This window comes from Physeter macrocephalus, chromosome 18 (assembly GCF_002837175.3).
Source record: "Physeter macrocephalus isolate SW-GA chromosome 18, ASM283717v5, whole genome shotgun sequence".
NCBI classification, from domain to species: Eukaryota; Metazoa; Chordata; class Mammalia; order Artiodactyla; family Physeteridae; genus Physeter; species Physeter macrocephalus.
The window spans coordinates 56,186,180-56,203,577 of NC_041231.1; the positions used below are offsets into that span (position 1 = coordinate 56,186,180).

The window sequence follows — 17,398 nt, forward strand, 5'->3', positions numbered from 1 at the left end:
ATATATATATATATATATATATGTATGTATAATTGAATCATTCTGCTGTACAGCAGTAATTAACACAACACTGTAAATCAACCATACTTCAATAAAAAATAAATTTAAAGGCTTCCCTGGTGGTGCAGTGGTTGAGAATCTGCCTGCCAATGCAGGGGACACGGGTTCGAGCCCTGGTCCGGGAGGATCCCACATGCCGTGGAGCAACTGGGCCCGTGAGCCACAACTACTGAGCCTGCGCGTCCGGAGCCTGTGCTCCGCAACAAGAGAGGCCGCGACAGTGAGAGGCCCGCGCACCGCGATGAAGAGCGGCCCCCGCTCGCCGCAGCTAGAGAAAGCCCTCGCACAGAAACGAAGACCCAACACAGCCCAAAATAAATAAATAAATAAGTTTATTTTAAAAATAAATAAATTTTTTAAAAAAGCAAAAACAAACAAATAAAAACAACAACAAGAAAAAAAGATCCTGAGTGCTTTCTAAATTCCAGGCACCCTGTGGTGACCCAGTCAGGATGGTCACTGCCCCTACGCAGTTCATGTCCTGGTAGAGAAGACCCACCACCAACAGGTAATGAAGATGTGGCCAAGGGGATTTCAGCTAAAGAGGTGCTGGGAAGAAAGCAGAACCGGGCAACAGAACAGGGTGATGGGGGGTGGCTGGGTGGAGTTGTGGGCGACTACTTTAGATGGGGGGGGGTCCTTCAGAGGCAGAACAGGGGGAAGCAGGCCGTCTCTAGACCTGGGATTGTTTCTGTTTCCTTAACTTTAAATAGGAAAAAAAGGGGAAAACCACACGGTCCAGTGGTTAGGACTCAGCGCTTTCACTGCCAAAGGGCCTAGGTTTGATCTCTGGTCGGGGAACAAAGATCCTGTAAGCCGCATGGTGCAGCCCCAAAAAACAAACCAAAACCATAAATATGAAAAATAAGGCCTTGGAGTCCTCTGCACACAGCTGACAGAAAAAAAGTAAAAATCCTGCCTCTTAAAAGCCTCAAACAGGAAGCAACAAATAACACTTCTACACTCATTCCATGGGTGAGAACTAGCTGCGTGGCTGCACAGGTGTCGACCAGAAACAAGCCTGCACCCTGGGAGAGGGAGCACGGGTGTTTGGTCAACAGCTCAACACTTCAGCTGAACTCTGTCTCTGATGGCATAAATTACTGTGAACTAGGGTGCATGGCAAAAAAAAAAAAAAAAAAAAAAAAAAGAAAGAAAGGAAAATAACAGTAACTAAATGATAGAGGCTGTTGTGAGGAATCCCCCAAGCAATTTTAGTCGTTGTCCCAAGGATATTACCTTTTTTTTTTGGCCGAGCCATGAGGCATGCAGGATCTTAGTTCCCCGACCAGGGATTGAACCTGTGCCCCCTGCAGTGGAAGCGTGGAGTCTTAACCACTAGACCACCGGGGAAGTCCCCTAAGGATGTTTCCTTTGAGCTAAGCCATTTTTGTTTTTTTCTTTTTATTAACAGGACATGCAGTTAAGCTCAACTTGAACTATTATCTCCAGATAGGAAGTCTGCAAAAGGGACTTTTGTGAAAACAAAAGCACTAAAAGGGAGATAAGTCACCATGATCCAAACACTTTTCTCTCCTTTCTTTCTCTTTTGCCTCTGTTGTAGCCACAAAACACGGAGAATCAGAGGGTCCCTCCACACCAACTTCAATATCCAATGATGGGGTTGCTCTGTGCTGGACTCTTCACAAATGTCAAAGTCAAGAAAGATAAGAGAGACGGTTCCAGGTTGAAGAGATTACAGAGACACAACCACTGAAGGCAACACTAGACCAGAAAAAGGACGTTAGTGGGTCAACTGGTGAAACCCGAATAAGGCTGATAGATTAGACACGACAGCACTGGTGTCACTGATCTCCTGATGGAGGGAGCCATACTGCAGTTTGTAAGAGAAGGTCCTTCTTAGGAAATGCTCACTGAAGCACTGGGGACAAAAGGGCATCATGTGTGCAACTTACTCTCAAATGGTCCAGAGAAAAAAAATAACGTGTATATAAATAAAAGATGATTAAACAAATGTGGCAAAATGTTAATGACCGGAGAACCTGAGGGAAGGGTATGTGGGGAGTTCTTTGTGCTGTTCCTGCAAAGTTTCTGTATATCTGGAATTATTTATAAATAAAAAGTTACAAAAGTATACATAGTTTAGAGACAAATCATTGGGCACTTCTACAAATGTTTAAAACAGCAACTATTTCACAAGCAGTAAATTAAGCAGGGTTCACTCGACCATTTTAAGACGTATTTGAGCTGCAGTCTCTTATCTGTAAAGATTCTACTAGAATACGGTAAAATTTATTTGGCATTCTAACAGTTTGGGGGAATTGGGGACACTTCATTTACTGTCTGTGGAAGGCCAGACAGCACATCTCTGGAACCCACTTTTCATCTTTTGCCTCCACCCTGCCATCTGAGAATGACTCTGATGCTCTCTCTCTTCAAGTTTGCCCTGTCTTTATGGTTCTGCTTTTCTCAGCAAAAATGCAAGGACCGCTTATCTCTCTGAAGAAGCTATTAAGGAAAAAAATGTGCTAAAATAAAGGAGATGGAGGCGTAACTGTCAGCCAGAGTGGCGGAGGGTGGCCATCACCTCTCCAAAACTTCATGCCTGGAAATAAGCAAGGCGCTTCTAAAAGGACAAACTAGGGACTTCCCTGGTGGTTCAGCGGCTAAGGCTCCACACTCCCAATGCAGGGGGCCTGGGTTTGATCCCTGGTCGGGGAACTAGAACCCACATAAATGCCGCAACTAAAGATCCTGTGTGCTGTAACTAAGACCCGGCGCAGCCAAATAAATAAATATTAAAAATAAATAATCAATTAAAAGGACAAACTATGAAAAGTCTGCCCACAACGGACAGTCTTTAATTGGTTGTATTAGTGTCCTGTGGCTGCTGTTACAAGTTACCACAAAATTGGTGGCTTAGAACAACAGAAATTTACTCTTTCACAGTCTGGAGACTGGAAGTCCAAAATCAGTATCACTGGGCTGCAGTCAAGGAGTTGGTGGGGCTGAGCTCTCTCTGGAGACTTCAGGAAGGTGTGCTCCTTACTTCTCCCAGCTTCCATGGCTGCTCTGGCCATCCTGGCTCATGGCTGCATCACTCCAGCTCTGCCCCATCTTCACATCACCATCGCCTTCCCCACAACCCTGCTGTTGAGTCTCTTATAAAAACACTTGTCGTGGGATGTAGGGCCCCACCCAGAAAATCTAGATAATCATTTAAAGACCCTTAACGTGATTAAACCTGGAAAGACCCTTGTTCCAAATAAGGTAACATTCACAGGTCCCTGGGTTTAGGACGGGGATATAAATTTGAGGGGAGGGGGACCAGATGACCCACTACATCTGGAAATCAATTTTTTATCCCTAAATGACACTAAGACAATTATATGTTGAAATGGTGATCATAGCGCTAAATATAGGCATATCTTGTTTCACTGCATTTTGCTTTATTGCATTTTTTACAATAGCACTGGCGTCACTGATCTCCTGGAGTATCTACTGGTGCCTGTTTTCCAACAGCATTTGCTCACGTCATGTCTGTGTCACACTTTGGTAATCCTTGCAGTATTTCAAACTTTTTCATTATTATTATATTTGTTATAGTGATCTGTGATCAGTGGTCAGCGATGTTACTATCGTAATTCTTTCGGGGCACCACAAACCATGCCCATGAAAGACGGTGAGCTTGGGACCTCCCTGGTGGCGCAGTGGTTAAGAATCCACCTGCCGATGCAGGGGACACGGATTCAAGCCCCGGTCCGGGAAGATCCCACATGCCGTGGAGCAACTGAGCCCGTGCGCCACAACTACTGAGCCCGCGTGCCACAACTACCGAAGCCCGTGCACCTAGAGCCCGTGCTCCGCAACGAGACGCCGCCACAATGAGAAGCCTGCACACCGCAACGAAGAGTAGCCCCCGCTCGCCACAACTAGAGAAAGCCTGCACGCAGCAACGAAGACCCTACACAGCCAAAAATAGATAAATAAGGAAAAAAAAAAAAGATGGTGAACTTAACCAGTAATTGTCAGGGGGTTTTGTTTGTTTGCTTGTTGGGGTTTTTTTTGGTCGCACCCCACGGCATGTGGGATTTTAGTTTCCTGACCAGGATCGACCCCACGCCCCCTGCAGCGGAAACATGGAGTCTTAACCACTGGACCACTAGGGAAGTCCCTGTTGTGTGTGTTCTGACTGCTTCACTGACCAGCTGTTCCCCATCTCTCTCCCTCTTCTCTAGTGTCCCTATTCTCTGAGACACAACAATATTGAAATTAGGCCAATTAATAACCCTACAATGACCTCTAAGTGTTAAAGTGAAAGGAAGACTCACGTCTCTCAGTTTAAATCAAAAGCTAGAAATGATTAAACTTAGTGAGGAAGGCATGTCGAAAGCCCAAACAGGCTGAAAGCTCAGCCTCTTGTGCCAAACAGCCAAGCTGTGAATGCAAAGGAAAAGTTCTTGGAGGAAATTAAAAGTGCTCCGCCAGAGAATACACGAAAGATAAGAAAGCAAAACAGACTTAATGCTGATATACAGAAAGTTTTAGGGGCCTGGTTAGAAGATCAAACCAGCCACAACATTCCCTTAAGTCAAAACCTAATCCAGATCCAGGTCCCAACTCTCTTCAATTCTATGAAGGCTGAGTGAGATGAGGAAGCTGCAGAAGAAAAGTCTGAAATGAGGTCGGTTCATGAGGTTTAAGAAAAGAAGCCGTCTCCACAACATATAAGTGCAAGGTGAAGCACTAAGTGCTGATGTAGAAGCTGCAGCAAGTTATCTAGAAGATCTAGCTAAGATAATTCATGAAGGTGGCTACACTAAACCATAGATTTTCAATGTAGACAAAACAACCTTCTATTGGAAGAAGATGCCATCCAGGACTTTCATAGCTAGAGAGAAGTCAATGCCTGGCTTCAAAGCCTCAAAGGACAGGCTGATTTTCTTGTTTGGGGCTACTGCAACATTAAATTGAAGCCAATACTTACTTATCATTCCGAAAATCCTAGGCCCTTAAGAATTATGCTAAATCTACCCTGCCTATGCTCTCTAAATGGAAAAACAAAGCCTGGATGACAGCACATCTGTTTACAACATGGTTTACTGAACACGTTAAGCCCACTGGTAAGACCTATTGCTCAGAAAAAAAGATTCCTTTCAAAATATGACCACTCGTTGACAAGGCACGTGGTCACCCAACATCTCTGAGGGAGATGTACAAAGTGAATGTTGTTTTTAAGCCTGCTAACACAACATTCTGCAGCCCACGGATCAAGGAGTCATTTTGACTTCCAAGTCTTATTATTTAAGAAATACGTTTTGTTAAGACTATATAGCTGCCATAGATAGGAATTCCTCTGGTGGATCTGGGCAAAGTCAACTGAAAACCTCTGGAAAGGATTCACCATTCTAGCTGCCATGAAGAACATTCATGATTCAAGGGAGGAGGTCAAAACAGCAACATTAACAGGAGTTTTTTTTTTTGTTTTTTTTTTGTGGTATGCGGTCCTTCCTCTGTTGTGGCCTCTCCCGTTGCGGAGCAGAGGCTCCGGACGCGCAGGCTCAGCGGCCATGGCTCACGGGCCCAGCCGCTCCGCGGCATGTGGGATCCTCCCATACCGGGGCGCGAACCCGGTTCTCCTGCATCGGCAGGCGGACGCGCAACCACTGCGCCACCAGGGAAGCCCCTTAACAGGAGTTTGAAAGAAGTTGATCCCAGCCCTCATGGATGACCTTGAGGGGTTCAAGACTTTAGTGGAGGAAGTCACTGCAGATGTGGTGGGAACAGCAAGAGAACTAGAATTAGACGTGAAGCCTGAAGATGGGACTGAATTGCTGCATCTCCTGATAAAACTAGAACAGAACAGAGGTCATTTCTTATGGATGAGCAAAAAAGTTGTTTCTTAAGATAGAATCTGCTCCTGGTGAAGATGCTATAAAGCATGTTGAAATGACAACAAAGGATTTAGAATATTACAAAAACTTGGTTGATAAAGCAGCAGCAGGGTACGAGAGGACTGACTCCGATTTTGAAAGAAGTTCTCCACTGGGTCAAATGCTATCAAACAGCACTGCAGGCCGCAGAGAAATCATTTGTGAAAGGAAGAGTCAATCTATGCGGCAAACTTCAGTTGTCCTATTTTAAGAAATTGCCACAGCAGCCCCGATCTTCAGCATCCACCACCCTGATCAGTCAGCAACCATCAAACACCAAGGCCAGACCCTCCACCAGCCAAAAGATTATGACTCCCTAACGGCTAGAGGAGCATCTCTGTGGTACACCTCACTCTCCAGAGCTCCCCGCAAGATCAGGCTGAGGCGAGACTTCTCAAACCCATCTGTCTAGTCCTCCTCTTGCCCTTGACTGCTGCCCTCACTCAAGAACCAGTTGCACAAGAATCCCCATCTATAGCTCTGCTTTTAGGGAAGCTGACTTCAACACTCCCTGTGATGGATGTTGGGAAGTTCGAAGAAAAATGCTGGTCACGCAGGTCTTCTTGTTCCCTAGACTCTTCTGGTTCTTAACATCTTAAATAAAGTTAAGTGGGAATCTAGAGCAGTGGAACTCTGAACCCTGAACATGAAGTAGAGTCTCTCAATGGCAATGAATGTGGAAGACCCCTGAAACCCTCTGGGAGAAGATCACAGGAGATGTGTGAGAATCTAAATTACAGGACAGATGAAAAAATTTCCAAGAGCAGGCAACATCTGGTCAGGAATTCTACTTTTAGGAGTTTCTCCTTCTGATTACCTTGTACACACACAGAACTACGATATGTACAAGGGTATCCACAACAGCACTAGGACATAACAAAAGATGGGAAATAACCTAAATGCTTGTTGAGAGGGGACTGGTTAAATAAATTATGGTAAATCTATTCTCTGGAACACAATGCAGCTGTTAAGGAAGATGAGGAGAATGAGAATACACTGAACACATATGGAATTATCCCCAAGACGGAAAGAAGATGGACAAACACACACACACAGACACACATATCGAAACATAAAATAACTCCTGAAGGATATACAAGAAACCAGTATCACTGGTAGCCTCCAGGAAGGGAAAGCAAGAATTGGTGGACTTTTTGAACTTTTAAAATCCTGATCATGTGAACGTTATATGTTCAAAAAAACCAAATACAATTTTAACAACTGTACAACCAAAATTACTGTTTGCATCAGGATTTTTATTTTTTAGAATGGCTCTGGGAAGTGACCCTGGAGGACATTAGGACTACTGGGCGGTGGAGGCTGTTCTTACATGTCTAGTAGCTGCACAGAAGGTATTTAAATTCCCCACACGGTTTCCTCATCTGTAAAGTGGAAATACTGACACCTCTTAGGGATGTTGTAACGACGAGTGAGTTCTTGCATTTAAAGCATTCAGCACAATGCCAAGAGCAAGAACTCAACCAACAGATTTACTCCACAGGCATTCAATGACATGTGACCACAGCCCAGATAAAAACTTGTATAACTGTTATTGTAAAAATGGCCACTGTACCTCCTGTCTGCTGCACGGCTGTTGCCCCATATTTTCTTGCTAAGGAGCAGCCGTGAGAGCACCGGATTTGATGCAGAAGGCCCGGGCTTCTGTGGGTGTGTGAGATGTCTACTGCTGCATAACAAATTACCCCAAGTTGGTAGCTTAAAACAATATTCATTTATCATCTCACAGTTCCCACCAGTCAGGAGCCTTGGCAAGAGACTTCTGCTCAAGGCTTCAGTGTAGGTGGTGGCCAGACTGGGGTTTCCATCTGAGGCTTGGGGTCCTCACCCAAGCTCATATGCTACTGCAGCTATAGGAACGAGGTCCCTGTTTTCTGGCTGGCTGTCAGCAGAGGGTTGCTCTCAGCTTCTAGACAGAACCTACAGATGCTCGCCACATGGTCCTCTGCCAGGCCCTCTCCCAGCAAGGCAGTTTACTTCTCCAGGGCCAGCCGGAGCATCTCTCCTTTGGGAAGAACCCAGTACAGCAGGTCCCCTATGCACGAACCTTCAAGTTGCGAACTTTCAAAGATGCGAACGTGCGTTCGCAAGTCCAATCACATAAGTTAGTTCACATGGCTGGCGTACACTGTCACGTGCGTGCATCCTCTACAAGTGGTTGTGCTTTTGTGTACTTTACTGTACAGTACTGTATAGAGTACAGTAGTACAGTATCTTTAATTCAAGCCCAGGATATCCACAGAGATTCACAATGAGGAAACGGCAAGGGGATTTTATTTGAGGAGGCACTGTTAGTTTTTGAAGCACAGGACCTGAACATAGAACAGTACATAAAGGTTGCAGCAGCCATTCAAAACGCAATCCAGTGCTACCGGGTCATCTATGACGAGAAAAAAGGAGCAACTAGCAGTGATAGCTACTACTATCACTGGATCATTTTTCAAGAGGGTAGATAGAATTGAATCCAGCAAGGAACCAAACCTGTGCCATCAATGTCAGGCGTGAGTGAAATTGCAGCTTGCCCTCCGTCTCCTATTGCTGACGATCCTTTAGCTCTACCATCTCCTACCTCCTCTCCCTCCTCCAGGCAGTAACTCTTCTTGCCTGTTCACTCAGTGCCAGCCCCTGTATGCCAGCTGTTGTACTGTACTCCTGTACTTTTCAAGGTACTGGACTGTAAGATTAAAAATGTTTTATTTTTTGTGTGTTTGTTTTTTATGTATTATTTGTGTGAAAAGTATTATAAACCTATTACAGTACAGTACTATATAGCCGATTGTGTTAGTTGGGTACCTAGGCTAACTTTGTTGGACTTACGAACAAACTGGACTTAAGAACGCACTCTTGGAATGGAATTTGTTCATATGTGGGGGACTTAACTGTACCTCTTTTGAGGGCTGTCACCTGATTAGATCAGGCCTACCTGGAGATAATGTCCTTTTGATCAACTCAGAATCATGTGATTTAGAACCTTAATTACATCTGCAGCATCCCTTCACCTTGGCATATGACACACCATGGGAATGACATCCCATAATCTCTGCTATTTCTTATTGGTTAGAACAAGTCACAGGTCCTGCCCACACTCAAGAGGATGGAATTACATAAGGTTGTGACTCATTGGGGGTCCCCCTAGGGTGTGTCTGCTACAGTGGGCTAGCCTGGGAGCCTGTCTGCCATACACAGACAGACAGCACACCATGTGGGGGAAGGGTTGGGCCTTGGCCACACCTAGGCTCAAATGCTGGCTCCAGAATTTAATGGAATTTTTGAAACTTGGGCAAGTTACAAACCCTCTCAGCCTTCACTCAACCAACAGAAAGGGAAAATAAATAACAGAGTCATTAAGGGTTAAACAAAGGGAAACTGCATGTAAAATTGCCTGACATAATAAAGCAGACACCCGAACCTTAGTTCTCCTCTCAGGAGGAACTTAGGACTTAAACACAAAGATGATACTAATGGTTTCCTCTTAAGCCTTCCAGCAACCCAGAGAGTAACATGCGAAACGCTTTATAAAATACGACACACACTGTCTGGCCTATACCCCAGTGAGGGGTTTTCCCCACTCTGGCTGAGTTCATCTCTGGCTAAAGGTGAAACTGTCATTAGTACCTGCTGTCACATCTCAGAGCACCTCCTTTTAGCTCTGCTACCGTCTACCCAACCAATGAGGAGACAAATGGATAAGTTATGGTCCAACCAACTACCGTGTGTAGTTATCACAGCATCCTTTTCAAGTAAGGTTTAATGACATGGAAAAATTCTCATGGCATATTGATAATGAAAAAAAATGACCCCAAATTGTCCTTTTATGAGCTCAAGATCTGGGCTCAAACTGCTTCACTATTTATGGCTTTGTGACTTTGGGCAAGTTACCTAATTTCTCTGTGTTTCCTCATCTGTAAGGTGCAGATAATGATCGGACCTACCTATCATGAGGATTAAACAAGGTCACACATGTAAAACACCTAGCCCAGTGGCTGTCACCTTTTTTTTGCGGTACGCGGGCCTGACTGCTGTGGCCTCTCCTGTTGCGGAGCACAGGCTCCGGACGCGCAGGCTCAGCGGCCATGGCTCACGGGCCCAGCCGTTCCGCGGCATGTGGGATCTTCCGGGACCGGGGCACGATCCCGTGTCCCCTGCATCAGCAGGCGGACTCTCAACCACTGCGCCACCAGGGAAGCCCTAAAAAAAACTTCTTTATAAACAATATTAGCATTGTTGTCACCTCCTGAGGGGAATAAAGAAAACCTAAGAGGAAGAAGTGAGTAAAGAGATATGGAGGGTCATGCTATATTTAATCACTCCCTCTGTGCCTTCCAGAAGGTCCAATGTACTCTGTACCCGAAAGCCTTTAATTTCTCCCCCCTCCTTCTCATTCCCTTCTGAATTCCCTTCACTTTCTCCATCTCTAAAAAATGAAAATGACACCCTCTTTACTCTTAAATTTCACAGCAACCCCTTCCGTGAGTAATGTGTGGCAACCATTTTATAGACAATTTCTCTTTCTCTATCAATCAATCTATCCTTCTATTTATCTAAAGTAAAAGGCTGCTCAAGGGAAAGGAAGAGCCTTGTCACTGCCGCTGAGAAGTAAAACACAAACCAGGTGAAAGGCTTTCTCAGCAGGACTCTGAGAAGCTTCTAGGTGCTGATTTCCGCCAGGGAGCAGGACAGGGCTGCGCTGGGGAGAGGCCCCGTTCTCCTTGCGAGCCCTCATCTCTCAGGAAGACCTGGGGCTGGAGGATCAGCCGCCAGCACCAGGCCCTGAGCCAGGCCACGGATGCCAGGAGTTGCTAAGGACCCCAGAGAGGAATGCCCAGGAGTGAGCAGTGGGTAAAGGAACTGCTGAGCCAAACTGGTGACAAAGAAGGAGAGCATCTGGCAGGCGGCGGGTCAGAGGGAGGCTCCCAGGCAGCAGGCCTGGGGCAGCACCTCGGGCAGATGGCAGGGGGAGGAAACAGATGCACAGCCAGGGGCCCGGGCAGGAAGGGCCGGCACTGAGAGTGGGGGATGAGGGATGGGAGGAAGGGAGCAGAGAGAAGGCCTTCCCTGGTACAGAACTGAAATCAATGCACTGACCCACACAGGGAGGCCTCGGAATGTCCTGGAGAGTCTCCAGGACCCACTGTAATGCCCGAAACCCTGTGCAACTCTGTCCAGACTCACGCGGGACAATGCACCAGCCCCATTCCCACCCTGGTCCCCCAGCCTCATGGACCCTTCAGCTGCTGTTTGCATCAGGACCATCTTCTCTGGCCAGTGGTTCCCAATCGGGAGTGGGGGGAACAGGCAGTTATTTGGGGTGCCCTGGAGGGGAATTCTTGCCAGTAGTTAGGAAATCCACATGCTCTGCAGCCTGAATAAATAATGCCTCATACCCGCGTGGTACTATCATCCTTCCAAAGTACGCGGCTGTTGCCCTAGCTTAAATACAAGTGCCTTTAAAAGTATTTGACGATTGGGCTTCCCTGGTGCCGCCGTGGTTAAGAATCCGCCTGCCAATGAAGGGGACACGCGTTTGAGCCCTGGTCCGGGAAGATCCCACATGCCGTGGAGCAACTAAGCCCGTGCACCACAACTGCTGAGCCTGCGCTCTAGAGCCCGCGAGCCACAACTACTGAAGCCCATGTGCCTAGAGCCCATGCTCCACAACAAGAGAAGCCACCGCAATGAGAAGCCCGCGCACCACAATGAAGAATAGCCCCCGCTCGCCGCAACTAGAGAAAGCAGCGCACAGCAACGAAGAACCAAAGCAGCCAAAAATAAATAAAATAAGTAAATTTATTTTTTTTAAAAAGTATTTGATGAAAAGAAAGGCTGCAGTAGACGTTATACAGTTCTCATTTCATACTGGACATACAGAAGATGATTTCTCCAAGACCCCTTGCTTTCGGAAAGGACATGCGGCTGCTTCTGACCAATGGTATCACCTTTGAGCCAAAGAATAAAAGAGAACCTGTAAGATCCTTATGTGCTTCTTATCTTCTTTGATTTCAACTGAAGAAGGCATGTGTCATAGAGGGTGTCCCAAAGTCACAGTGGTGACTCCATCAGCCTTGCATGGTGTGACTTGTGAAAAAGATACATTTTCACACCAGCAACCAATGACTGATATAAACTCTGAAGAAATAAATCTTTTCTTATTAAGCTCTAAAAAAATAAAATAAAAGCATTACAAAATTTCCCAGTCCATCCATGTCACTGTTCCTTTTCCAAACCATCAGACACCAAAAATACTACTATGACTTAAAATATTACTACTATCACATTTGGCTCCTTGAAATTTCTGGATGATAAAGGGACAACCATTGATTTCTAGATGTTAACAAGTCTAGACAGTTATTTAATGCCAGCATGCTCAGCAGGGCAAGAGGCGCTCCATTCCTCTCTCTGTGAAAGGTGAGGGCCATTTATCCCTGGGAAGTATTTATGGCTTTGCACACCAAAACTTCTCTACAGGGGAGTTCATCACTGTCTTGTTCGTGAATGGGCAGAACTGGAAGCTCCTTGAGCCACAAAAAGGGGGAGGGGGCTGGTCACACAGACAAAGGGACACTCATGACTGGCTATAAAAACGCTGTTGATGGGGCTTCCCTGGTGGCGCAATGGTTGAGAGTCCGCCTGCCGATGCAGGGGACACGGGTTCGTGCCCCGGTCCGGGAGGATCCCACGTGCCGCAGAGCGGCTGGGCCTGTGAGCCATGGCCGCTGAGCCTGCGCATCCGGAGCCTGTGCTCCGCAACGGGAAAGGCCACAACAGTGAGAGGCCCGCGTACCGAAGAAAACAAAAAACAAACAAACAAAAAAACACCGTTAAAAACCTAATTGCAGACAAACCTTAAGTGACACGAGAAATCATTCATCACATATTAAGCAAAAAAAAGTATTTTACAAACTGTAGAGTATCACCCTTCTTTTGTAAAACCAAAACAAAACCAACAACCACAAATTACCTCTCTCCTATGAAATAGAAATCTTACTTTAAATATCAATCTTGGGGGAGAGGGAGTGAGAGACTCTAGTTTCTTCCCTGTGTGTCTCAAAGTTTCTACAATGAACAAGTATTACTTCTGTTATTGGGAATAAAGCCCATAGCTTATGTCTTATCATTTTTATTTGACCACTGATGGACAGCAGTTTCTTGTTCTTGGATCGGGATTGGGTTGGGGTCAAAGACTCTTTACAGTGAGGTTTTCTGCTGCCCTTAACTCTGCAGCTTCCAGGAAACAGACCATGGGGGTGCAGGATGCATTTGGGAAACAAATGATCTGAAACAGAACACGGAGGGGTGGGCCATTCTGGGCTATGCTGGCTCATTCTCCACTCACAGGTCTATTCACGGTTATATCGGAGGCTGCGATCTCCCAAAGTCTAACTCCATTTGGAATCTCGGCTGTGAATGTCCAAGGGAAGACCATACTTGCTCCGACCTCCTAGAAAGTCTTTAGGATGCTCTCTCTGGCCAGAAAACTCAGGCACTCTCCCCCGACTCACACACCCACCTAGGCTCCTTCATCGTAAATAAGTACTGGCAGTGCCTTCGTTACTATACTGCAATGAATAAAATGCATCCTGGATATGATCCTAATCCCTGTGACAACCAAAAAAAGCTTCCACAAAGTTCCAAAATGACCCCTAGGGGGCTGTACAGCCCCAGGTTGAGAACCATCACTTCAATGGTGGGTTGATATCGACATGATTACTTCTGGGATAGTCTTAGAATAAGGACCATATCCTCAGCACTATCTGGCAGACCCTAGATGGTCTAGGCTTGGCATACTTCTCCAGACTCACCCACATCACTCCCAGCCTTGTTCCTACCCTCCAACCATTATCACTACTCCGTCCTCCAGGCTCAGAGCCATTGTCTGTGCTCTTCCTTCTTTTGGTAACACTGTTTCCTCATCCTTCAAATATCCCTTCCTCAGAGAAGCCCATCCTTACCTCCCAGACAGGGCAGACCCCCTAGTTAATTCTCTATGACACCAAGGACCTCTCTTTCATAGCTTTTATCCCAGTTTATAATTTTATATTTAAAATCATTTGATTAATACTTTCCCTATTACAGTATAAAGAGAACAGGAGCTGACCTGTCAGGTTTACTCTGCTTTCCACACTGCCCTAGCATACAGTAGGTGCTCAATATTTACTGAGTAAATAAAGGAACCTTCTTGGAATGCCCTGGCGGTCCAGTGGTTAGGACTCCGTGCTCTCACTGCAAGGGCCTGGATTCAATACCTGGTCGAGGAACTAAGATCCCACAAGCCCCGTGGTGCAGCCAAAAAATAAAAATAAGAATAAAGGAACCTTCTGGAAGACACGTAAATTTCCATCTTTACTGCTTATGAAACTACACTCTGATTCTCCTTCCCTATTATGGTTCTGCAAATGTCCCAGTCACTGCCGATAGGATCTACCTTGTTAACGGCTGTATTCCACACACCTCGCTTGCACAGAGGTAAAAAGAGAGCAGATGCTCAAGAAGTGAGAGAAGCCTCTTTCTCCATGTCAGGGTGGAAAGGGGAAGAACTGCCCAACACTGGCCCGTGTCTCACCCTACTTCCTTCTTTTCCACCACCCCAGCATCACCCAGCTCTGACTTACGCACACTGAATAAGGACATGGAGAGGCCAAAGGGGCACGCCCAGCCCGACACACCCACATTCATCTCTCAAGATTCAACTCAAATGTCACCCTCGTCTTCCCTCCATCCTTCCTCCCTTATGTGGGCAACCACAGAGCTTTCATCTCCCCGACCAGGGAGTTTGGGGACTTGCGTGCCTCCTCAGAACCAAAGACTCCTTGAGGGCAAGGGCTTTGTCAAATCCATCTGTTTCCGCAGAAATGGAGATGAACATGGTGCTCACAAATGTCTGCTGAACAAACAAACTGATGAGGAGTGCTGGTGGAGTCCTGAGCAAGGCCCTCTGGATCCCTGCAGCTCAGGCCCCTCAGGGATCCAGGCGATGCCAACAGACCCGGCTCCAGCTTACACTCTGTGAGGTTCCAGATGGACATTCCTTCCTCGAGTAATGGACTTGGGGAGACTTCCAGCAAAGAGGAGAAGGAGGAGAATGGGGAAGAGATAGACAAGGGGCCCACGCAGAGAGTCCTAAATGGTCTCTCTGTTGTAATATGACCATCCAGCAAGGGCAACTTCACTCCCAGGGGCTCTGCTCAAACCAGCCTGCAGCCACACGGCAGTCCCCAGGGAAGGAAGAAGATGTGAGAGTCCTCTGGGCACACAGAGAAGCAATCCTCCAAGTCTTTGTTCTCTTTGGAACAAGCGGCCCATCACTGTCACGTGCAACTTGGCACAAGAGCCTGATGTAAGAGGCTAGCTTAGGAGCTTAGAGTGAAACGGAGGTTTCTCTTCTCCATAATCTTTGCCCATTAAACTCATGGACCGAAACGGAGGGTCTGACCGTGATTTTTCTCCACCAAACTCATCATTCAGCTCCTGATACATTTTCCAATGCTCAGTTAAGGCCTGACCCACTCCCACCCATTTTTTTTAAGGATGGGGAGGTAGGCTGGTCCCCTCTATTTGGATGATCAGATCTCTTAGCCTGAACCCCAAAAATGCCTTGCTCAAAACCAACACAGCTCAGCATGATTTTTTTTGTTAATAACTAAAATGCCTCTACTTCCTAATTTTTAGTCCATCTAGATGCTCTTCTTTGAGAAAAGGGAACTAAGTCTCTGTTCCCTTCAGGTCTGGCCCAAGCAGGAAACCAGAGCCCCCTCTACATACACTCAGCACCCAGAGTAACAGGGCTGTGGATGCCTGGGCAGCCCCCACCCCGTGTCCAGGCCTGGGGCTGGCCCACCTTGGTAGGCCCTGTCTCTGGGTCTGTGACCTTGAGTCTAACCCACATCCCTTCCTTCACCCCCCCCCCCTTTCAAAACTACCACTTCCCCCTCACCATTCTGGCTGCAAACATGACAAGGAGTGGAGTCACAAAGAGCCCAGCCCAGTTTCAAAACTTACCGAACAAACGGGAAAGGTGTTTAAAATTTTAAAATTGTAAGGAAGAAAAACATGGGAAGGCAGAGAAGAGTAGGGAACAGGAGAACAGGCTGGGCAAGGTCTGCGCTGCTGGAGGTCCCTGCAGCGCCGGTGGCACTCGGCGCCCAGGCCTTCGTCCTGCCCGCTCCACAGTGACCCCCATTCCGGCGACTCCCTCTCTCCCCAGATAAGTACCGGCTCCCCAAAAGGCCTTCCCCATTGACCGCTGCCGTCCAACGGCCCCGAGAACCGGCCCGCCCTTGGAACTTGAGGGGCAGGGCCCGGGACGGCTGCCCCAAGGGTCCCAGGGCTTTCTACCCCCGTGAACGCCTGGCCTTCGGACACCGCGCTCGGGCGAGGGTGAGCCCCGAGCAGGAAACCCTGCGGCGCGGGGTCCGGGGAAAGAGGCGGAGGGAGAAGGTCGGCTTCCGCGGCCTGAGCGCCGCCGCCCGGCCGCTCTCCACCCCCGGCCCGGGTCCGAAGCGGCGCGGTCCGAGAAGAGGAAGGAAGACACACAGGAACTTTGGCCGTGGTTTCGGTCACCAGCTCGCAGGCTCCGCAGAGTGGCTGGAAAAACTTGGGACCTCCGAGCGGGGGCCGCGCGAGCAGGCCGGCTGGGTGCGCCGAGTTCCAGCGCGGGGGCTGCACGCGCAACTCGCCAAAGGAAACCCCTCCAACTTGACTTGGGCGGCGAGACCCCCGCCTGGGGCGCGATGCTCCCGCCGCGGGCGCGTCCCCTCCGCGGCCACCCCGTGTGACCCCGGCTCGCGCCCGGGCCTCTCTTACCATCTGCGCCACTTTCAGCAGCGCTCCGTAGGTGCGGGGGTAGACGGGGTCCAGCAGCCCCTCCGAAGAGCTCGCGGCCAGCTGCCCCGCGCCGGCCCCGGCTCCCGGGGCGCTGCCGCTGCTGCACGTGGTGCGGACGAGCCCGGGTCCGTGCGACATCGCGCGGCCCTCGCCGGCCGGCAGCTTCCCGCTGCCGAGGCCGAAGGCCAGAAGCGGAGAGGCTGGGTGGGGCCGCGGGGGCGTGGCGCAGGGGCGGGGTCCAGGGGTGGGGCGGGGCCCGAGACCCCGGCCCGAGCTGAGGACGCCCACCCAGCCTCCGCCGGACGCGCGGGGGAGGGGCTGGCCCGCGCTCTCCGGAAAGGTGGCGGCAGCCCCCGCCCTCGGGGAGGCGCGAAAGTTGGCCTGGAGGCAGGAGGGAAACGGACGCCCTGGGCCGTGGCCTTTCCGAGATGGGCGAGGCCAGGGCACAGCTGGGTCTCAGCCTCCTGGGATCTGGTGTGGGTGCGGCGGCGGATATGTGCTAAGGGTACTTGATTGAAGTGTAACTCACATACACTGAAATGTCCAAACCTTCCGTGTTCAGCTCCGTTAGTTGTTCTGTATGTGTATGTACACCTGTGTAACCA

The 17,398-nt window shown here is 48.3% G+C and overlaps 1 protein-coding gene across 2 annotated transcripts in view; it reads right to left on the reverse strand.

Annotated features, from left to right (window-relative positions):
• CMTM7 (CKLF like MARVEL transmembrane domain containing 7) overlaps positions 1-16,959 on the reverse strand; it is a 44,975-nt gene extending 28,016 nt beyond the window's left edge. The window contains exon 1 of one of the 2 annotated variants that reach the window (XM_024116530.3): positions 16,773-16,959. In XM_024116530.3, coding sequence (XP_023972298.1) covers positions 16,773-16,931 — 159 coding nt within the window. In that variant the 5' untranslated portion in view covers positions 16,932-16,959. The remainder of the gene's footprint in view (positions 1-16,772) is intronic. The other variant, XM_024116529.3, reaches the window with a different exon arrangement.
• Positions 16,960-17,398: the final 439 nt, after the last annotated feature.